At 40.8% G+C, this 22,788-nt stretch overlaps 2 protein-coding genes and 1 non-coding gene across 4 annotated transcripts in view; 1 reads left to right on the top strand and 2 right to left on the bottom strand.

Annotated features, from left to right (window-relative positions):
* The window catches only part of LOC134563389 (SH3 domain-containing protein 19-like), a 23,252-nt gene extending 5,667 nt beyond the window's left edge, over positions 1-17,585 (top strand). The window contains exons 3-13 of the mRNA XM_063421276.1: positions 357-415; positions 2,747-3,008; positions 4,200-4,268; positions 6,108-6,178; positions 6,491-6,621; positions 8,927-8,985; positions 10,588-10,775; positions 11,044-11,096; positions 11,595-11,781; positions 12,371-12,468; positions 13,740-17,585. Of these exons, the coding sequence (XP_063277346.1) occupies positions 6,166-6,178; positions 6,491-6,621; positions 8,927-8,985; positions 10,588-10,775; positions 11,044-11,096; positions 11,595-11,781; positions 12,371-12,468; positions 13,740-13,907 (897 nt within the window). The 5' untranslated portion in view covers positions 357-415; positions 2,747-3,008; positions 4,200-4,268; positions 6,108-6,165 and the 3' untranslated portion in view covers positions 13,908-17,585. The remainder of the gene's footprint in view (positions 1-356; positions 416-2,746; positions 3,009-4,199; positions 4,269-6,107; positions 6,179-6,490; positions 6,622-8,926; positions 8,986-10,587; positions 10,776-11,043; positions 11,097-11,594; positions 11,782-12,370; positions 12,469-13,739) is intronic.
* Positions 12,202-22,788, bottom strand: LOC134563390 (small ribosomal subunit protein eS1-like). Of its 2 annotated transcripts, none has more exons than XM_063421278.1 (6): positions 22,637-22,788; positions 22,272-22,375; positions 20,934-21,121; positions 20,585-20,793; positions 19,916-20,025; positions 12,202-12,391 (listed from the first exon to the last, which is right to left on the bottom strand). In XM_063421278.1, the coding sequence occupies exons 1-6, from the start codon at positions 22,696-22,698 to the stop codon at positions 12,324-12,326; spliced, it is 741 nt and encodes a 246-aa protein (XP_063277348.1). In that variant the 5' UTR covers positions 22,699-22,788; the 3' UTR covers positions 12,202-12,323. The 2 variants fall into 2 exon arrangements, with proteins under 2 accessions (XP_063277348.1, XP_063277347.1); XM_063421277.1 differs by lacking the exon at positions 12,202-12,391 and adding an exon at positions 19,174-19,337.
* LOC134563480 (small nucleolar RNA SNORD73) lies at positions 19,607-19,676 on the bottom strand. The gene has a single exon (XR_010083386.1). It is a non-coding gene; the product is annotated as a small nucleolar RNA SNORD73 (small nucleolar RNA).

Here is a 22,788-nt window from a genome sequence, read left to right as displayed (position 1 = left end):
AGTTGATAATGCCAATTCCTTTGGGCAGTGTAATTGTACATTTGTATGACTCTCCTGAAATTGGCTCCTAAGAAATTACTGCCATGTAGTAGGAAAGGAGGGGGTGGGTCACGCTTAATGCACAATTTAAGCTGTGTTTCAGGTAGTAAATCAGGTTATTTACCCTCCATATTTCCCTCCATGTTCAACACTTTAAAATGGCAGAATCACACCATAATACTACTTTATTACCAGACCTCCAGAAACTCTTGTTTTTCATGTCCATAGGATATAATTTAAGAATGATATAATTTAAACAAGATTTTTTATTTTCCTTAAGCTTAAAGAAATGCCTTTTTTCTTTTGAATGGTTGTAGGAATTGGATCACTCAGAACAGGGTGGAGTGCCTCAGGTAGAACCTCTACTGCCCCCAAGGTGAGTGTGGTTCTTCAAAATCCCTTAAAAGTGGGGTTTCTGAATTAATTTGCATAGTTAGTCTCAGTGTAGGCACTAATGACTCCAGCCATAGCTCAATAGTCTTGGCTGGGCACTATGCTCACTTAGGCATAGGCAGGACCAAGTTGGTAGCTGTTTTGTTTATACATTATGGTATGAGCAAGGAGATTATAGGAGAGCAGCTGTTTGACTTTTCAGCTGATGTACAGTGGCTGCTGGCAGTCATTCCTTTCTTAATATTTAACCTTTTCACCCACAGCACTTGCACTTGTGGTGGGCTTTGGGTGGTGAAGGGAGGTAGCAGATGATGCCACCCTGAAAAGGGCAGATGCTGGGCCAGCAGGTTCCCAGAAGCACTGGCTAGTTTATACACTTCAGACCTAAAATGCAGGTGGAGGATCACTGATAACCTTGGGTTTTTTTATTCTTGTGAACCAAAAAGAAAGAACATCTGCACGGGCAAAAGTTGCTGGACCAGCCTTTAACTCATGTCCATCAATGCCAGAGACACGGTGGATGGAGAACTGGCATTGACTCGCCAGCCCACTGTGGGTATCTCAGTGTTTGCATTCCAAATCTGTGAGTTTAAACACAAGAGTTTGCTCTGTTGTGTTAGGACAAGAGAATCTTTCTGTTATTGAAATGAGTCTATCAATAATAATAAGTATTAATTAACAGGAAAGAATGTGGATGTACCATAAGGGAACACCTCATTGTTGCTCCTAACTGGCTTGTTCCTTCCCCACATTCAGTGTAGCATAACATTCCTGATTCGTATGAGAGTCTCTGGGACTGCAGTAAATATTTTGTCCTTTCACTCTTCTGCTCAAATGGATTTTTTTTTTTTTTTTAAGTAAGCAGTGATAATTCACTGAATTGCTTGTTAGGGTCTTGTTCAGTTGAGTTGCTTTAAAAATGTATGGGTTGGTCTGCTTACAGATTTAAAGCAGTTTAACTTGGAATATTATCACCGCGGGGCCTGACCAGAAAATGAGACTCAGGAGACAGATCTTGGTTCATCGGGCAGAGCAGGGCAGGAAGACCACTTTATTTACAAAAACCTAGTTTTATACATTTCCTATGAGGCCCATGGATTGGAGGATGGAATTCCACCTCTCAATCCACATTGGTCAAGCCAACTGTCAATCACCTTTCTCCTCCCACCTAGAAATATGTAAACAATGAAAGAGTTTGCAAAACATGGCCAGTGTTTGTAAAACATGATCCTGTGTTTATATTCACAAGCGTGAGAAACTGCACATTTCTCCTTCAATATGAACGCTCGGCAAACCAGGAAAAAACCTCATGGCAACAGGAATATCCCTTTTTGTCAATATTAAAAGTGCTTAGTTTTAAGATGAGGCCAAGAAAAGGGAGAGATGGATGATGAAGTGGAAAATTGTTTTCAAATTTAAAAATTGTTCCATACTCAAATATAATGGAGAAGTCTTATCAGGAGCATTAGTAGAGCATTGGTATCTTCTCAAGTGATGGGTGACACTCACAAAATGTGTTAGAATAATACTTCAAAGATCCACCAGTGCACACTTGTTGGAGTTGATAATTTTTGCAGACCCATGAGGATTGCACGTGAACAAATAATTATGCTGAATTACATTACGTGAAAAAAAAGAGAAACAGTTGTAGCAGAAACTTGCAGTAACTGGTTGAAGATATCCCAATAACAATCAAACGATACTGTATTTTTTGAATATTACTAGTAATATTAATTGCTAGTAAATATTACTACTGTTACTTGCTAGTCTCTGATTTTGGTTTCTAAACTGCTGGTCCAGTAAGAGTGTGGGACCTCCAGCATTGCAAGAGAACCTGAGTATTTTCATCGTTCTCTTTCTGTGGTAGACATCTGTTGCATAAAAATGGTAAATTCTGCTGTGGATGGCAATGTGCAAAGCGGTGTGATATGTCATGAGTTTCATCAGAGTCACTTCAGATAAGTGACATCCCGAGGAATGGGCTATGTTGATTCTTGAAGACCAACTTTCACAAAAGCTCTCCAATAGCAGAACTTCATCCTGCAGCAGCTACAAAGAAAGCTCTTTCTAGAGGTGGATTGCTGGAACAAATGCTGCTTATTTAGTGGGCTCCCCAGAAAGCTGGCAGGCTGTTGGTGAGCAGACTTGGAAATACGTAGTCAAAGGATCTTTCTAAGGACTTGATCATCTGGTCCAAGTCTGTATCTGAAGAGTTCATGTATTCCTGGAAAGTTTCAAATACTACACACTGTATAGCCCGGGTCATCAGGCTTATTAATATGCATATTTCTCTGATGGTTTGCACAATTTTTAGGCCTGTGGATGGAAAAATTGTACCTGCTCGACCTCCCCCACCTAAAAGTGTTCCTGAAAGGCCACCTCCACCAAAATTCTCTGCAGCCAAGACCTCCTCCCAGAAGGATGTTCTTTCACAATCTAGTTCTGATATCGCTTCTGATAAAAAAAGCAAGTTCAGGTTGGGACCCAAGAGAGCAAAAAGTGCAGTCTTTATAACTCCAGATCCAGCATTACCTCCTAGACCTAAACCAGGTCATCCTTTCTACAATAAATACATGGTGAGAGTTGAGATATTCTAAGTACATTTCTTTATAAAACAGTGATGGTTAAAATAGTAGAGAAAAAAGTAGTTAAAGCTGCTAAAGTAAGTTAGTATTATGAGGCTTTCAAAGTGCATCTATCAGCATAATCTTCCCTAGAAAATGTTAGTAGATAAATAGTAATAAATTCTGTAAGGCAATACTGGAGAAAGCAATAAATACATTTAAAGTATAAATCTGTGTGATGTATTTTTGTGTATATATGTAATTGTATTATATATATCTCTAATGCATAGCTCTTGGGGTTTGGGGGTTCTTTTTCCAGTCAGCGGTTCTGAATTCTCTTTCAGTAAAATGATGCTGAATAATTGCATTTGTATATTGGTTTACCCATAGATATGAAAATGCTTAGGGAAATTGGGGGAGCATTGGAACTTATAATGTAGTTGACCTTACTTAATCAAGCTTGCAAAGTGTGAGGAATGTAACATTGCTAATGTTACATTTTCATCCTATTGATGTCATCTCTTTTCATTATAAAAATAGTTTTGGTATTGTATGTGTTATTAGGGAATTTTAAATACAAATGGATCAACATTGCAGATAAAAACAAGAAGGTCTTTCTCCAGAAACTTGAAACTGGTCAGTGATAGAGCTGGTGGCTGCTTGAACCAGTGCTGTTGTCAAAAAAAGCAGCCACGCAGCCATAGCATGAACAGCATCAACATTCCATCAGCATGTAGTGGAAACTTTCTGTTGCCACCTTTTTGGTCTTTCGCTTTTGCATTTAGTTTTGTGTATGAGATTTTTTTTTTCTGTAGAAGATCAGTAGTAATCCCTGCCCCAAAGTCTTACTGTCAATGAAAATTTCCTCCCAGGGTGTTTTTCTAGTGCCCTCCATGACAAATGAATATGTTTCTGCATCAGGGTGTCTTTCTGAGTATCTTGTACTGTATGGTGTGATACCAGTTAGGTGTCTAGGACACTTTTAAAGGGGGTGACACCACCCAAGTTTCTCAGAGTGGCAGTTCATAGAACCAGCAGTCTGTTCTGAATGCCTTCCAAAGGAACCTGTCCTCTTCCACTGGACTCCTAATTACATGTAGTGGGTGGTTTGAATAGTTCCATTATCTATTACCACTTGCAGTGAAAATCTGAGGTACTTAAAAGTGAAAAAAGCTTTTCCATTTGCCTCTGTTTCTCTTCAAGTTACCTGTGCTTCATGGAGTTGCCAAGGAAGATTGTCTTCCCAGGAACACTGGAGAACTGTCCTGTAAGGTAAGGTGGTTTTTTCTGCTGGCTTAAATATTCAATAAACAAGACTCCTGTTGCAGTAAAGTATCAAATGTTTTAGACTTCAGAGGTTACACTGAGAAATGTAATAGTGATTTATTAAATCCTTGTGTTTCTGTAATCAAAACAAAACAACTGCCAAAACAAAACCCAATAATGGTGATTTGCCTCATAGCACAGGGACATTCAGCTTATGGAACAGAGCAAGAGTAATTACTTGGAGTGCCAGAAGGGAGAGGAAACTGGTGAAGTTCCTCTGTCTCCTAGGAAAATAATCACTCCCTTGGCTGAGTATCTGAGAACTGAGCAAAAGATAAGCGAGTACTTTATCAAGTGCTGTATATGATAGACCAGCAAATTGGCTTTGACATACAGACTTGAAAGTATTTTCTTCTCTCTGCCTCTACAGATCCTGACTTGGTTTTAGGGCATGACCCTATTAATATTAAATAGCTAGTGGAAATTATAGCAATGAGCAGCCTTTTTGACTATTATCAGAAGCCTACATAGCTGAAATAGATTTCTATCCAGTATGTTGTTGTCTGTTGTAACTCATTACTCTGGTCTTCATCTATGTTGGGCTTTTTTGGTTGTTGTTGGGGTTTTTTTGGTTTTGTTTGGTTGATTTGTTTGGTTTGGCTTGGTTTGTTTTTTTTTCTACACCATCATTGTCATCAGTACAGCCTAAAAATTCCTAGTGGGTGGGACAGAGAAGGTGGCTCAACATTGTGAATATAATTTCTCTTTGTGAAGATGGCACAAGAAATCTGTAAGCTCCCCTCAGTGTAAGCAAAGGCATAGTGGCTTCCATGCTCCTCTTGGAATGTTTGTTGACATATGTGCTGTCCTTGCTGAGTGTGATGGTGGAAAGTTGGGTTGGGTGTTCCCTTGAGCAAGGAAGAGTGACTGGTGGCACACAGTACCAAGCATCAGTGCAAAATTTGTCCACAGCCCTTGCAATGAGTGTTGCTATCAGTGCTACAGATTTCTGGCCCACAGAAATAGCTGAGGGCTATATTTTTCTATACTTGGAAAAGTTGCATGCCTTAGCTTCCTTTCACTGGCTCAAAAGAGTGATTTTGGTGAATGTCCTAGTTTAGGACAAATTTAGGGGAAAATCCCCACAACTCCCTCCCCCACCACCGGGTTCGGGAGGAATTTCCTCAGAGGAAAAAAGTGGAAAAAAACTTGTTTATTGAGAAACAACGAAAAAAACACTCCCCAACACAAGGAAAACAGTCCGAGATGACAACAAATGTTTTCACCAGTCCAAGAGAGGGTGAGCAGTCTCTGCTGGGGAGGGTGCCAAAGCTTCTCTCAGGTGCAGACTCCGGGGGGTTTTCCCTTGATGTTCCCGAATCAGGGCCCGAAGCAGGTCCGATGTCTTCAGGGAAGGGAGGAAGGAAAGAAGGGGAAACACAAAAGCAGAAAAATGGCAAAAAAGCAAGCAAAAAGCAGAAAGCAAGAGAGCAAAGCCAGCAAAGCCGCCTAAAGCTAGCAGCAAGCCAGAAGCAAGCAGCCGGGGGAGGGGCTCAGCTATAGACAAAACAAACTGGGAACATGGGAACAGGAAAAAAAAAACGATTTGGGATACAAAGCATGGAAATGTCCTGTCACCCCAGGACAGTGAAATATATTCTTGTTTACACTGGCAAAAGGCATACAGAATTCAGACACATAGTCGTGTGACCAAAAACCATTTCCTTCTGCAATACCAGAAAAACTCTGTGTCCAAAGTCAGAAAATTAATTAAAGTACATAACAGAGAATCTGTTAGTATCTTGCATGATTTATAAAATACTTGCATTTATTTGTTGTTGTCAGGATTCAAACCACCCTCCATAAGTTTCTGACACAAATGCACCTCATGCTGTAGTCCTGCATGATTACTGCAGGTAAGTAAATGTGAATATTCTGGAAGCATGTTTTACTCCAAGACTTTCAAATGGAAATTTTCTTAGAAATTAGAGCTTAAAAATGGTGTGGAAGCTCAGTCTGTAAGGTCTGCACATAGAGTTGTTCAAATCAGTGAGTTGAGCTGTAGATGGGTCAGTCTTTCAGTTAAAGCTGGTTGATGTATCAGGTAAAATTAGGACTTTTTAAAAACTGATTCTGGTTTTTTTCTGTGGTATTTGTATTAAGAAGGTTTTACTTAGAGAAAATCAGTGAGTGTGAGAAGTACTGTTAACTGAAATGATGTCTTACAGAGCATGCTGATGACTTGGACCTTCATTCTGGAGACACTGTTTGTCTTTTGGAGAGAATTGATACCGAGTGGTACAGAGGAAAATGTGGGAATCATACAGGGATATTTCCTGCCAACTTTGTTAAAGTGGTTGTATGTAGGATTTATATGCATTGCTGCATAATATCCTTTTGCATTTGTTTTCTGGTTCTGTTTTACTAAGGCTCCTGTGTGTTTAACTCCATTATGTGTTTAGATAATCTCTTATCCCACTGGCAGCATGGAAGACTCATCAACTTGTGTGGTATTAGAAAGATGCTTGATTTGGCACAACCAGCTTGTGTTATGGGGAATAATTTGCTGTCAATTTAAAGCCAAGTGATAAAATCATTGCCCTTACCAGATTCTCATTGAAAACATGCATAGTTTCTCAGGGTCTTCAAAGCAGATTATTTTTTGACAGCTGCATGTCAGAATCAACACTTGGTAAAAGATTTTTCTGCCTCTCCCCAGCTCCCCATCTTCTGTCACTTTCTTGTCCATTGAACTTTGCTGGAATCACCACTTTTTTAGCCATGTAGTGAACTAAGTCAGAGTAGCAATTTAGCCCAAAAAACCATGTTGGGTTTTTTTTCTTCCTAGAATGTTGTTTTTTCCAACAGGATCAATTTGCCTAAGTGGTTTTCTAAGTGGCTGCACAAATGGTTGTGCTGGCACAGTGCAAGGAGATTGTGTTGATGCAAATTAGCAGCTTAAAGCAATCCTGTTCCTGAATGTGACACTTGACAGTGAGCAGAAGGCAAGAGATAGGTGCTCTTTTGGAGCCCAATGATAATTAATTTAAAAGGGATACAATATGGTTCCCTGCAGTCAAATGCTGTGTCAAAACTATTGCAAGCCTGAGTCTGAGACTGAAGTCCATTTTGTGACAGTGGAAAGGGTATTGGGCTGTCCACACCAGCTATATAGACATGGAAGAATGCCAGAGTGACACCAGGATGCTGGGATGGTGCATGGCTTGGCACTAAAGATAGAAAATATCTGTGGCAACACGTCCTGGGCCAGCACAGCTGGCAGAGCCCTGCTGCTGCATGGGCAATACCAAGGATTTGGTAGACATCAGAGAGGGTAGGGTGTCTGGTTTGTAATGGTGGTATTGGAGAAAAATTTTAAGATCTGAGAAGTGCTGAAGAATAAAAACTCATAATTAGTAGTAATGGAACCATGCTTGATTCACTTTCACGAGAAAGATTTGTTAGCTAAATTGATTGGCTGCTTCTACACAGACCAACAATTCCATTTAAAAGCTCTTGCTTCTACTGATAGCTAATGAAGAAAAGATTTTATGTTAAAGCAGTGGAGTGAGCATTTGGGGTCAAATTCAGCATTGATACAGACAGATACAACTTCATAAAAGCTAGGGAAGATGCATTTCTATTTTAGTTGTAAACGATGATTACCCTTTGAGGGAAAAATATTTTGTCTCAGAATTTGGGGTTTTTTTAAAAAGAAAAAAGAGCGCAGTGCATGAGACTAATTTACTTGAGTGAATTCTCCTATTAATTCATGTCAGATTTCATCTTGATACAAGGTCTCTATACAATGCACTACAATGTGTTTTACAATATTGAGCTGGGTAGTAGCTTGGATCTGGACACCTAACAATAATACATAGTTATGACTTCCCATAGAACCTTCAGAGCACCACAGATACCAGCTCCTTCAGCAAGAGCAGTGCAGAGATTATTTGTCCTAAAAGGCGTTGTCATTTCCTCCAGTGTTTCACACAACCTAATGAAACATTCCTGTTGATTTTATGGGACCTGGCTGATATAACAGTGAGCTGTAACCCAAAGCTCCTCACCAGGGTCTCAGCTCATAGTCCTGTACATCTTCTGTACATCCTTCATGTCACACCAAAAATACAATTGAAATCCTCCTGGGATAAAGGACTTGAATGTTGTCTGTTTGATATATCTGTGTATTGATTTTTTAAGGTGTACTTCTCCAATTCAAGTGAGATTTGTGAAGTGTTTTTGTTTGGAGAGCAGTTGGCTACCAGAGCACAGAAGGGATAAGTGTAAACAGTAGTTTTGTCTATTGTGGTATACTGTGCTAGTAAATAATTGAGAGCAATTACCAGTTGAGAATTGGAATCTAAATTCAACAACATGTTGTAGCATCTAGTCACATATTCTGTCAATCAGTCATGCCGCAAGTAGAAACAATAAACCAGCTTCATAAAACAAAACATTAAATATTGTTCCTTGTTTGCATAAGATTAAAAAATGAGAAAACAGGCATAAATTTACATTAATGTGGTCATATATCAGAGCATGCCAATGATTACAGTGTCACACATCTGAAAAACAGATTATTTTAACCAGTTTCAAGTTTATTATGGTTAGTTGCCATGAGCTTGTAATGGAAGATATAATTTATTTTATTGTCTGATTAGATTGATGTTCCAGAAGAAGCCAACAGGAAAAAAATACCCTCTTCATCAGGATCTATCAAGTGAGTCAGATGAATCTTATTTGCTTTCTCATGTTGATTTACAAGGAATGAAAAAGAAATATTAACTTTGAAGCAGGGGCTTTCTGCACTGAGGTTAAAAGGGTTAACAATTTATTCACCAAAATATATTGTAAAAATTAAATTATATGTTTTAAAAACCTGAATGTATATGATGTTTTATTAAGACTCATATTTAGGTAAAAAAAGCCTAAATGCATACTTTCATGAAAACTGGTTCCAGAAACCATGAACTAATCTAATTAACTTCAGCAGCATTGTACACTCCTCTCTTTGCCCCGAGCCTTCCTGCTTTCTTCTAGTGTCCTCACAAGATGGAACATGGTAGGGATCCTACTTATGTGAAAGAACAAGACACAATGGGACAGAACATAGAGGTACTTTAAGCAGAGAAATCTGTCTGTCCTTAAGGTGTGCAGCTGTACAGGTAAATCTAAAGTTCCCTCCAAATTATCAAATGAATTGCCAGCACTTTCATTTCTGATTTTCAGACAACTTGCACTAATATTTGTGGGCAAGAAATGATTTTTCATGCTGTTTATTTCTCAGTGATGTTTATTGGATTTCGTAATCATTCATTCCAGGAATTAAAGCAAATTCAGGCAGAGGCAGGAGCAACTAGTGTCAGTGGGATAATTCAGTTGTTCTTTACATTAAGCTTGGTTTGTCAGGAACAAAACTTTCTTTTATAAAGCTGCTTCTGCAGCTAAGAAAGAAACAGAAACTTCTAGCTCTGTCCTGAAAGACACATTTTTGCAAACATACTGACTGGGGGACGGGGGTGGGAATCAAGCTTCTTACTTTGTTTGTGTGCTATGAATATATAGAAAGAATTAAAGCCTGTTACTGCTTTTTTCCAGCATGGCATTTCTGATTAACAAAATATTTTCTTGGTTAATTTATTAAATTTGATTTATTAGGTTCTTAAATAATTAAATTGATTTAAGTCAGGGGAAAATTAATTAGTTTTTTTTCAGTACTGTACCACAGTATATAAAATTTATCAGATGCATTGATATTTCTTTCTTTGATAGATAAGCTTTTTCCCCCTATAAGATTATAGGGATGGATTATACAGATTAAAGTATTTTAAAGTAGATAAAAACTAGCTTCTTCCTATGAAACCTCCATGTATTTGGGACAAATGGACAACACTCACCCCCCACCCATGTTTGATTGCATCTAAATGGGATGCTAGCTCGAAAAATAATCAAACTCGTTACAAAAGTGTATCAGGACACTTGTTCGGACATAGGCAAAGATATGAAATTGGACAGGTGACCCAGAAACAAGGGGGTTTATTGTTGCTTGGAAGGGAAATAGGGTCTTTCGCAAAATACAGTAACAGGCAGCAATTTGGATGCAGAAATTGCATCTGGCTCCTCCAGACTCTCCACTCATCCTCCTCAGAAAGCAGAGATGAGAACCAGGGCTGGCCCCCAATTTTCCACCTGTTCTATCTTCAGTGAATTTTTTATCATTTTAATTAAAATATCAATCCATATATTGCACACAATGCTGTCTTATTTTTAAGTGGACAGTAATAATAAAGAAGCAAAGTAATTGTCTCTTTTGTTTGTGCAGAGGTCTAAGATGTGTAGCACGATTTGAATACATTGGAGATCAGAAAGATGAGCATAGTTTTTCAAAAGGTGAAACTATTATCCTGAAAGAATATGTAAATGAAGAGTGGGCCAAAGGAGAGCTCAGAGGCACGTCTGGAATTTTCCCCTTGAACTTTGTGGAAGTAATTGAAGATCTGCCTGGAACAGGTATGAATATGTTTGCAAAAATCTTCAAGAGCATGGTTTTGTACTTAATGCAAATAGGCAGCTTATAGGAGAAAATTCCAATAGGACAATGATTGCAGAAAGGAGGTAAAAAGAGAGGGAAGACCAAGAAGAAAACCCCTCAAAATTAACAGTAGGACTTTTTAAGAAGCTATTCTTAATAATGACTTCAAATATCTAAAATCTCTGTTATTAGTAGCACTCTGAATAGACACTGCTCCTATTCTTAAGTTGTGCTTTACTTATGTAGGTACAGAAACAGCAATGAAGAATAAGCTGGAGGTTTCCTATTCCCTTCCTCAGGTAATAAAACTTTATAGGTGAGGGCCAGAATTTATGTATAGATTTACAGAGACTATTATAACGTGAGAGTAACTGCAGAACCTGACACCACTCCCACAGCACACAATGCTGCATTGTCACAGCCTCAGTTCTGACACTTGGCCTAAGCTGATTGAATTCAGAGCTTCTGACAAATTAACACTGGTAAATTTTTAGCCTTTGTGCTGAAGGAAATTCTTGTTATCTCTATTTTAAGTATTACTGCAGTGATTTAATTTTAAATTTATTAATCCTTTCCCCTGTCACCAGAGATAAAAAGGAATGTGGCTGAGCCTAGATGAAATTCTGTGGTGGCAATTGCTGAAATGCCATTCTAGTCTATACCTGTAGCAGCACTGTTGTATTGGGAGGGTGTCAGGACACCCATGTGCTGTACAGATGCTTTCAGCAGCATCCATCAGGTTTTGGGCTCCATTCACACTTCTAAAATTAATGCATCTCTTCTGTTAACTTGAATAGAACAACAGATGCTCAGTAGAGTGGTGTGAAGCGCTTCATGATTTTACAGCAGAAACCAAAGATGATTTATCCTTCAAAAAGGGAGACTACATCCAAATACTGGAACAAGTAGATTTGGAGTGGAATAGAGGAAGACTGAATGGAAAGGAAGGGATTTTCCCAGCAGTTTTTGTTCAGACCTGCTCAGGTACAGTGCTCCTACTAGATGGTAATTCATTATTCCTTGGGTTGTGCCAGTCACAACAGCTGTGGGAGAACACAACGGCATCAAGTCACACACTGCCAGAGTCTTTAGTACTCCAAAGCTAAACTTAAGTTTTGAACCAACTTCTCTAATAATGGCAACATAATGTTCTAGTCAGTGAGTAATCTGTGAGGTGACAGAGTCTGGGATGTTTTCCAGTGTGGTTTGGGGGCAGGCAAAACAGGGCCATTGAGCCACCTTTAGGAATAATTCAGGAGTATTGATGCTGCTTCATGTTAGAGCAGAATAAGGGAAAGTCAGCATTTATTATGTATCACCATTGGGAAGTTCAAGTTAAGTGAGTTTTAAATTTAGTCTGCTTAGAAGCAAAACTGTGAGACTGTTTAATACTATAAAATAAACTGGTGGAAGTAGACTTTTTAATTCCAGTAGGACAGTGAATTTGTTACAGCAGTAGCAATAACATTTGGACAACCTGTAGCACAACAGTAGGGAGAATGACAGGAAACTTCTCCAGAAACAGATTAATTTTGCTCCAATGCAAGTAACTTCTCTTGTCCATGTTCTGTAGCCAGGGTAGAGCTGTCACAGCCTGGAGGGGGGAAGAAAGGAAAAGCCAAAGCTCTTTATGATTTTCATGGAGAAAATGAAGATGAGCTTTCCTTCAAAGTAAGTACCTCTCAGATCAATTTCCAAGAGGTCTCATGCTCCTAAGGAGTGCTAAAAAATAAGGATCATCCACTGTGAAAATAGGCTTTAGACAAGAAGGATGAAGTGCATAAATATTAATATGCACAGATATTAACACATTTGATAAGTTGTCTCTCTAAAAAAACATTTTTCCCTTATCACTCCTGTTTCCTATCAGCAAAAAAGTTCATTAAAGACATTAAAAAGAGGCCAGGAGTTGCAGAATTCTTGACTTCTCTGATCTAGTTAACATGACAAGATAAACAAACCTTATTTTGCAGTACATTCAGTTCCTGATTGGTTGATATGGTCAAGGGAGCCTCTTTTTGGACGAGAAAGAAAACTCTGAGTAGGAGGTAATGGTGAGAGTACCAGTGCTACAGCAGCCAGGCCTCTAAGGGAAACCTACTACAGCAAAATCCTGAACTGGCAACAGAATACAGAGTTGCCATGGGAACAAGGGGAAAAATTAAATACATGCTGGATGCCCAGATTATATTAAGCATGAACAAGAAACAGAGTGGCCTTGATATTCAAAATCATGTTTTAGGTAACCATGTTCTCAAAAGCAAATTTCTGAAAAACAGTAGAATTTCAAAGGAACTGGAACTCACAGTATTTTCTCTTCTAAAACTAGCAAAATTTCAGCATTAACAGGTTGCAATACTGAAAGGATAGATGATTCTTTAAAGCAGAAAAGGGGAATAGAGATACTGAAGGAAAGGCCAGTACTTCAGATGAAGGGTCAGTGAGAACAAGAACCAGGACCAAACACAGGAGCTGCAATTTAAATGGCCATACTGAGCTCTTAGATTTCTTTTCCTTTTTTTGGGAAAGTTTCTAAGTGCTAGAAAATACTGGGACTAAATTTTAAAAAAAAAAATCTTTCCAGTGTTTTAAGAAAACAAACCCTGGAAGCACACACAAATAAACAGTAAAGCAAGGGGCCCACGAGCCAGCCAGCTCTTATACCTGGAGAGCTAAAGCAATGTGAGAAGTTGTCTAGCAGTGCTCTTCTGTCCCTCCAAAGGGGATTTTTCAGCATAGACAAGTATTTAGCCTTAGAGAAACTTCAGCTGGTTTTAGCAAACAATCTCCAAGAGATGTAACCAACAGAAGCCGCATCTCACTCCTCTTCTCTTTGATTGATATTAATTGCTTCTAAATAGGATCAGCTCTGCATGCATTAACATTGCTCAGTAACATTGCACAGTAAGCTGTACTGACTCACATTACTCCTTCTCTTACAGGCAGGTGACATGATAACAGAGCTGGAATCTGTAGACGAGGACTGGATGAGTGGAGAGATACTGGGAAAATCTGGGATATTTCCCAAGAACTTTGTTCAGATTTTAAAAACACCAAGTGTTGCCTTTGTGCTACTCCCTTCATGTGGGAGAGAATGTTTTCTACCCTAAAGGCACAGCAAAGACATCAACAAGTGTTGATTATCAGTGTTTTGCACTACTTTTTCTAGACAGTCATAGTAGTATCTAGAAGTCAGATAAGAAAATTTGAGTCTTTTGTGACAGTGTATGTAGTCATGTTTCATGAATGCTCAGAGAGCAAAACAAGCAGGCTTTTTAGCCATTTCCAACTAGGGAAATACTGTGGTGCAACACCATTTTAACCTATATAGCATTCTAATATGTTTACTCTGGTATTACATTTATCATGCAGAAAGTCTGCATAACATAAGCTGCTTTGGCCTTCTTTGACCTTCTTAAGATCCAAACTTGAAAAATTGTTATAATATATAATTACAGCATTCAGTATGTAGATGAAGTTTGATATTCAGGTTTCATTACTGCTTGAGTTCTACATTAGCAGTAGAATCCACTTGTTTTATGACTTAGAGGATAAGAAAAATAACTGGTATTTCAGAGTAGAAAGTGTCAAATCTAATACTGGTAAGAGGGGAAATGGAGAAATAAATCCTTCTGTAGCATACTTCTATTCTTAGCCCAAGCTGCTCATACAGCAAGAACACAGAAGTAATTTTTTTTAAAGTATTTTGCCTCTTAATATTTGCAAGTACATTTTTTTCCTACTGCCCACTGTTCTTTGAGCACCATTGTACCCTCCTTTCCCAGCTGAAGTTAGCCACAGACAGTGTTTATTGAGCTTTCTCAGATCCCAGGCATGGAATAGCTGCACTATTCCAACTATTTGCCCCTCCACTCCCCTCATGGAAGTGGAAAGCCAGTGTTCACTCAGTCTGCATTTTATTTGTCACTCAAGCACTGGAACATACTTCAGTAACACTATTCCTATCCTTAATATGAAGGATATTATACAGCCTTGGGTTTAGTTTTCAGCAGACATAGGATTAGTTTCCAGTTTGTTGCCACATACCAAATATACTGAGCATCCTTATAAATGGTCTGTTGAGACCTTAAGGAAAACATGCCTGGCAAGAGGTTACTCCAAGCAGCTCTAACCAAGGCACTTAGTAAAAAGTAGCAGTGTAGCTTGACTGACCAACTAAGATGGATGTGACTGAGGTAGTTTCACATTATAGGAACTTGTAGTAGTCAATTCCTTTTTGTAACACTTGGCTTCTTAAAAAATAATTAAATAGCATCCTGATTAACTGCTAATTCCATCAGACTGGAATAGAAGAAATTATACTGCAGTTGGTTCTTTCACTGCTGCCAGTATTCCACTCCTTCTGCACCATTATCACAAAAAGGAACCAGTAGGCTGAGTCACTGCTCCAGAGAGCTGCAGGTCACTGGGTATTGAGATACCTTCAATAAGACTTTCCTTCATGGGCTTGGCAGTTCAGGTTGCAGAGGAGCCAACAGTTGGAGGTAGATGGAGACTGGAAACCAGAATCATGATGGACCTTGAGATAGTTTTGACTTAGTCACATCCCTGCTGACAACTTCACTGGTATGAGCTCTGAGCACCACAACAACCACCTGCTGCTGCGAGAGACTAGGGTGCACCTGAAGTGGGGCCTAAGCAGACTGGGGGAGGGTGGCCCTGCCCTCCCTGTGCACTGTGGTCTGGTTACCATCACAGCAGGCAGGAATAGGCATAGCCAGAACTGCAGGCCTCCCCCAGCAAGGAATGAGCATCCAGTCCCAGTGGGAGACCGGAGCTCAGCTGAAGCAAGCCTGAGGGACCTGCAGTGCAGACACAAGGACCTCAGCACCATTCACTCAGCAGTCACTGCTAGGCCACAGAACTTGCAAAGACAGACACAGCCCCCCTGCTTTGTGGTGTGTTTTGAACTCCAGCAGTACCATTCACACAACCGGAGGATGAAGATCACACAAAGTTTTCATGAGCTGAGAACTGGATGTCTACTCCCATTAGGGATTAACATGATAAACAAAATGCTGAATTATGTGCTGTTTCTAGAAGGTTGGAAACACAAAATAGGCTGTTAGCTGTTAACTCAGTTTTAGCAGCCACAGCAAGCCTGTCCAGAACTCAATCAATGTGGAAGTCCACAGCAGAGGACAATCCTTCCCACTCTCCCAAGTTTTCCTGTTAGGAGATTCTAAAGGTTCTTGTTTATTCCAAAAAGAGTCATCTCCTAGAGAAATACAAGGAATAGCCAGGTCCTTCAAAGACATACCACACCAGTGTGGTGGTAGATGAGGCTGAAGTGTATGATGTTTACTTACTGTTTGTCTGGCAGTTTTCTAAGGTTTTGATAAGTCTCAAAAGTAGAACTGATTTTTTTAATATTTTTTTTTCAATTTCCTCTTTCCCATTTTTATAACTGTGTCTTGACCAGTCGTTTCTGTAACTTCACTGTTTAAAGTCAGTGCCTGTTCTTTGACAAGACCACTCTGCTGTATGTAATCTCCTCCTCCCTGTGGGGCTGGGCAGGAGTAGCAGCAAGGCCTTTTACTCAGGACACAGAGTGCCATCTAAGGGCTGCTCACATGGCTGCAGGCAGCTGAAACGGCGTCTGGATGAACGCTGAAGCGAAGGAGATGCTCGGCTTTTACAGGACAGGATTTTCCTAAGACAATGCCCAACACCACCGTGAGACCACATACAGATCACAACATAATTCCTAAGGTGTACAAAAATACCGAGAATGAGGTGGAGTGCAAATCTTAACTGCAACGTAGTAGCAAATTTCAGCTGTAACTTTGAAATCCAGCTAAATCTTCATGCATTAGAATAAAAGCCTCGCTTACTGAAATATTTTGTTTGACCCATCCTCTGGAATTATCTTCAGGAAGATGTCTTTGTTCTGTGTACAATGAACAGTGTCCTAAATAAACCTTTGTTAAGTCCAGTAAGTTTGTTATGGTACCTCTGTAAATTAAGAATGTATTTAACCAATAAAATTTTTATAATTAAATCATGAGGGCATTTTAATTGTCTTATGCTGTGGAAAGATGAGCTTTCCACTTGACAGCCTGAGATCTCATTCTGCTTATATATTCAGCCCAGCTGCAAAGTAACACCCCACCCCCAGACAACCAGTCCAAACCCCTCAGAGAATCTGGATGATTTTAACAGGTTATTCAAGCCTTTGGACTTGGGTATGCCTCATACTCTCCCCACCTACAGAACCTATAGCATTTTGCTACCTGCAGCAAGCAGCTGTCACCACAGGGTATCACACTCACACACATCGTGGTTCTCACTGTGACAACACTGTGAGGAAGACTTGGGCTGATCCTGCACGTAATTTAGGTGTGCTCTGCTGATTGTTGCTTTCATACTCCATGATTTTTCAGCTGGTATTTGTTGAGAGAATACAGAAGATGCACAGTATTTTCCTTCCTGCTTTTCCCCCACCTGAAATCACATTACAAAGCCTACATTTACCTAGAATGCCTACATGGCAATGCACTGCTCCTAACAATACATTTAAAAGCCTGAAGAAAACCCAAGTTCTTGTTCTTTCCCCGATCCTCTTGTGTGGGATTGCATTTTATGGAAATGGTTTGCTCTAGCTCACCCCTGGAAAATGTATGGTTTATCCCAAGTCTGTATCCTCCCTGCAGTATCCTGTATCTGTAACCTCATTGGCTGGAGAATGTTACCGCGCCCCTTTGAACCTCTGTGATAAGAATGCTAAGGCAGAAGGCTCTGCCCCTCTTGCCCCTCTTCCCCGGAGGCATCCGGATGCTCCCTTTCCCTCTCCTCCCTTCCCCTCCCTTCCCTTCCCCCCTCCCTCAGTGAATAAACCCTCACCTCATCAGCACCCCACCGGCGTCTGAAGTCTCTCTGCCTGCCAGCACGGGAACACCCACGACCTCATAAGGACCCCGGGGGTCTCTGGGGGCACTCCCCGGGGACCCCCCATAAATTTAAACTACAACACTCTTGGACTAACCTTTTGGCAACATACAGTACTCAGATATGCAAGTAACAAATAAAATCTTACAGCTTCAAAAATGTGGCCGGCTGGGATTCCGGGAGGCAGGTGACACTTGCCTCAGCATTACAGATGGAAAGAACAAAGCAACATGATTCCTTCCCCCTGTTCCAAGGTTCTGAGCATTGAGCACTCACTACTCTTCCTTCCAGTACACAAAGTGGAAAAACCAGAACATTAAAACTAACTTGGAATCACAAGACAAAATCACATCACCTGCAGCGTTCTGAAGTAAGTTCAAAACCATTCTTCTCATTTTGCCTATTACTTAGTCCAAACCAGAATTATCAACTAGGAAAATGTGAAAATCCCTGACAATACAGTACAGCCTTCATGGGTAGCAGGGCCCCTCTCCTTTTCCCCAGTAGCTTTGTTGGAACAGTAACATTTTCGCTATTTTCCTTTATTTCTTGTCCTAAGCTCTGTGACAACCAATTGCAAGAGGCACCACTCTCAGTGAACTCTGCATTCTGCTCTCAGATTTTATATCACTAACTTACCAACAATTTAATAGGACTAAGTTTAGGTTTGTTGCCCTATTCTAAACAAAATACATTGATAGCACACAAAACTGATCTAAGTCAGAAAAAAGTCTTTCATTTTTAAGCAAACATAAGTTGAACAAGAAGCAAAAATGCTATTAGAGAATGGAAAACAGTCTTAAGATTACTCCACAAAACATTTAAGCGCTTTGTTTTCAGAACACAGACCATTGCCTTTTTACAGATTTTTTTTCCCCCTGAAATTCCACAGATTCTCCATTATGGTCACCCCTCAGTTCAGACAGGATAAAATCCAACACCCAACTCCACTGCTCAAGCACATTCTGGATTTCTGCACTGCTCAAAATAATGCTGCTTCCATTATCATAAGTACAACTTTACACCTTCAAACACCTTCTGACCATCAGAGACCACACCTATCCCATGAGAGGTTGTATTAAATTACCAAGAAATTTAAACATAGGCACATTTTCTGAGGCAAGTTATCTGGATAAAACTGTAAGACTTCCCAATAATACCAAATTCTGACACAGGTTTCCCTGTGCAATTTCTGCCTTCCCTGTACTCTTTGAGGCACCTCTCACCAATATAACCTCCGCACACATACACAAGTTTTTTTTGGTGATTACTGGGTAAAATCAACGTAGAGAATCCACAAAATGGACAACCCACCTTCTTCCACCCATCTCCACAACACAATTGGAGAAGTACATGAGTACTTTAATTTTTTTTTTAAACCAAGACTGTAGGTTTATCTTATCGAAAACTCATCCACACATCCAGTACCAATATTGTCCAGTAGCAATACAGGCAACCAAGCATTAGTTCTGTATATTAAAATCTTTTATTTTCCAGCAATTTTTAGTTTCACACAGACTCTTGCACAGGCGGCTCATATCCATCAGCTCGCTCTACCTTAGTGCCTGCCTCATCCCCAGAGGGCTTTCCAGTACCACCACCTTCCCCATGCAGCTCCATCAGCTTGCCCACTAAAAAGAAGCAGTGACAGAAACAGTGAGAGATAGACCTGTTTAAACAGTTTTAAATTACTCAATTACTCATCATATACACATGAAACCACCAGAACACTTTCTGTAAGTAGGACTAAGTCCATTGCAGACAGGTCATGCACAGACATGCTGCTGCAGTGACAGTCAGACAGAAACAAGCAGTGAAATAAGGCTATGCAATGAAACTACAAACTACACCTTTTTCTAAAAGGATCTGGACTCAAGAGCCTACTGCTGCATTACACAGGAATGTCAGAAAAAGGTGAAATAGAATCATTCCGCATCATCTGGGACCGAAACATTTTGTCATCATTCATTCCCAAAGCAAAGCTTTCAAACATTCAGCAGCACTTCCAGGTGAGAATTCAAGCTCCAAACTGAATGCTCACTGCTTGGCTTTCAATCCTGGAAGCCACACGTGGGGACAAGGACACACTTTCCCTTCTACAACTACTTAAGCTCATTGACTCTGCTGTAACATCTTTATCCAAAAGCAAACACATTTAAAGTAACTCCCTTCCACACCCTCCTCCAAATGTCTGCAGTAAGAGACTTACATTCGAACTTGGGCTTCTTGAGCATCTTCACCTTGCAGACATAGACATCGTGCAGAGGGTAAATGGACTGACAGGCCTTCTCGATGTCCTTGCCAATGCTGTCTGGGATCCTGAGAAATCACAAAGCACCACAATGCTAAAAACTCTGCCTGCTTCTGCAGCAGCAACACAGACTTAAAATATCCTTGAAGAATACAAAATATTCTACAAAAGTTTATGCCATCACTGACAATTTTCTTCAAGTACATTTAGATTCTAAGACATCTCCCTTGCAATGTTAGAAGGGACAAAGTGCAAATATGCTCCTTTTGAGAGCAAATCTGCAAACTTTTGGAAGCAATCAGCACACTTTGAAAAACTTCTATCACAAGAGCTGAGAGCATTCACAGCCCCAACAGATCAGAATTACAATTTTAGTCTGTAGAAATGTGAACCACAAATCTTCTGGAGAGTGACTGTACATTTATGCAAACATGACAGCAGATTCAGGTCACACAGGATGCAGAGATTAAGAGAAGTCATTTGCAGAAAAGGGCGATTGGCTTTTCCACACGAGGGGCTCCTTGCACATGAGTCTCTGACAAACAGCTCAGGATGCACCAGCACTCCCCAGGCACTCAGCAACAACCAACCCCCAAAGCACGATTTTAACTGTAGGGGAGAACTTACAGCTTATTGACAACTTCCTTCAGGTCATTGGTCTGCACCTCCCGGGTCATGATTTCCATCATTTTCTTGCGGATCTGCCGGACCTGCTGGTGCTGGGCGTAGGAGGTCTTGCGGATTTGGTTATTGCGCTTCTTGGTGAAGCCCACACAGAAGAGGCGCAGCAGGTACCCGTCTGTAGTTTTGACATCCACGTGGGCTTCAATCATTGTCTGGAAGAGGAAGCAGTGAACATTTACCACCCACACAGCACACAGGCTGCCCAGACCCACACACCCAATGCTGTCTGATGCTGCTTCAAACACAGCTTTGCCAGGCACCGGCAGCAATGCAGACCTTGTTTCTTACACACCTGCCATTTTTTGACCATGGAGCACATTTTGTCCCGTGTGAGGTCCATCCCATGGAAGTTGGTCAGACAGTTTTTGCCCTGAACATCCTCAGTTATCAGTTTAAATTTGCGGAAGGCAACCTCATCATTCTGCAGATCAGCCAGGCTCACTTCAAACACGCGGCCCTTCAGCCCGTCAGAGGCAATTTCTGTGTGATGGAACAGAATAAAACACCTTAGATTAGCATTAGAAGCACACTCTTCAAATCAGATACTTAATTCCTGCTGGAATCCCATTCTCTGATGTTTTCTAGTGGTGATCACAGAGCCAGCAAGGTTGGAAATTTCTCCCTTTAGGAGGGATCTTTTCAAGGCAATAGTATCAGGTGTGGGATATGAACAGCAGCATACAGCAGATTCCACCACGTGTAATAATTTGGTGTGTTTTGAGCATAAAGGGGTTACAGAGTATTTGGAAATTATGAACAGTAATGAAAAAACTAAACATAAAAAGCCACAAGTGCTCAGCAGAGATGAAGCAGCAATGAACAGCTCAATACAATAATTTCACAGCTCCTCCTCCAAGGAGGAACCATTTTAACAACACTGGGTAGTTCACACTTCGTTTGGCAGTGATCCTCATTTTATTTGTTTCACATGTTACAGTTTAAAGAAACTATCATCATCCCAACTTTGAGTACATCCAGCAGAGTATCATAAAGCTATTTTGCCATTCTGCATGGCTAAGCTTCCAAAAATAGGGTTATTACCTCTATCCAGACACCCCTGCATTCCTAACAAGAGGTGCCCTCTTCCTAAGGTGTGCCAGATTATGTAAAACCGAATTTACCCTCCAGTGATACATAAGTGCTCACATTAAGTCAAAAATTCCGGCTCTAATCTTTACCCAAAGCCTTTAAATTTTAAAGATTTCAGTGTCTTGATGTGCTGGTCGTTACGATCCTATTAGGACTAAGGTGTCCCTGTGGCACAGTCCCACATCTCCGCCTGTGACAATTAAAACTACTGCTTACTTCTTGAACTTTTCCGAACTCGTCAGGTTACCCCAAGAGAAGCTTATTAGAAACTTCAGGCCCTCCCTTCCATGGTTTGGCATTCTTGTACAAACAAGGGCCCAGTGTATGAACTTCCCTGCAGCTAAACTCATTTATTCAAACTCGGTCAACTCAAAAAAAAAAAATCCACTCAAATCATCCAGTTTTTTAGCTTTAAAGTTCGTAACAGTAAAAGCAAACCCCATTTTTCAGCAATTTTTTATCCAAGAAGTTCTTTAACCGCTCGGAGCTAGCACACGGAGCAAACGCAATCTCCTGTACTGCACCAACCCCAACTACTCACTAGTTCCTTGAGTCCTGGTGACAAGTGTCTTCCCTATGTTTCGGATATTGAACATCGCCGGAGCTTTGACATCGTACCAGTCCTTCTTGGAGAAAGGGTCGACCCTTAAATCAAATGAAAAAGATTTTTTTAACCGACTTTCTCAGGCCGGGCTGCAGTAAGACCTTCCTCTCCGAATACAGGCCGCTGCTCCCGCCCCGCTGAGCCCACGCCCGCTGACGCCATGACAGCATTGGCCCTACTCCGGCCGGGCCGCCGCCGCCATCCGCCCCACATCCCCGGCATCCCACCGCCCGGCATCCCACCGCCCGGCGCCCTGCCCGGCGCCCCCGGGCACCGCCCGCCCGTGCCCCGGCGGCCCTCACACTTTCTTCTTCGCGCCCTTCTTGCCGCCCTTGGTGAGGCGCTTGTTCTTCCCGACCGCCATCGTCCGGCCCGCGCCGCGGAAAGGGCGGGGCACGCGCGCTCCCGCGACATTATACGAGACCAACGCTCGCGCGAGACCTACGAGAACGGG

The sequence above is a fragment of the Prinia subflava genome, chromosome W (genome assembly GCF_021018805.1).
Source record: "Prinia subflava isolate CZ2003 ecotype Zambia chromosome W, Cam_Psub_1.2, whole genome shotgun sequence".
In the NCBI taxonomy this organism is placed as follows: Eukaryota; Metazoa; Chordata; class Aves; order Passeriformes; family Cisticolidae; genus Prinia; species Prinia subflava.
The sequence above is the reverse complement of the archived record's forward strand: the minus strand, read 5'-3'. Positions and strand labels throughout refer to the sequence as shown.

Coding starts and splice junctions, on each gene's coding strand:
- LOC134563390 (XM_063421277.1), bottom strand. CDS start 22,698: ATGGCGGTCGGGAAGAACAAGCGCCTCACCAAGGGCGGCAAGAAGGGC. Junction 22,376..22,636: donor AAGGGCGCGAAGAAGAAAGT/GTGAGGGCCGCC, acceptor ATTTGATTTAAG/GGTCGACCCTTTCTCCAAGA. Junction 20,794..20,933: donor CCATGGTCAAAAAATGGCAG/GTGTGTAAGAAA, acceptor TTCCTCTTCCAG/ACAATGATTGAAGCCCACGT.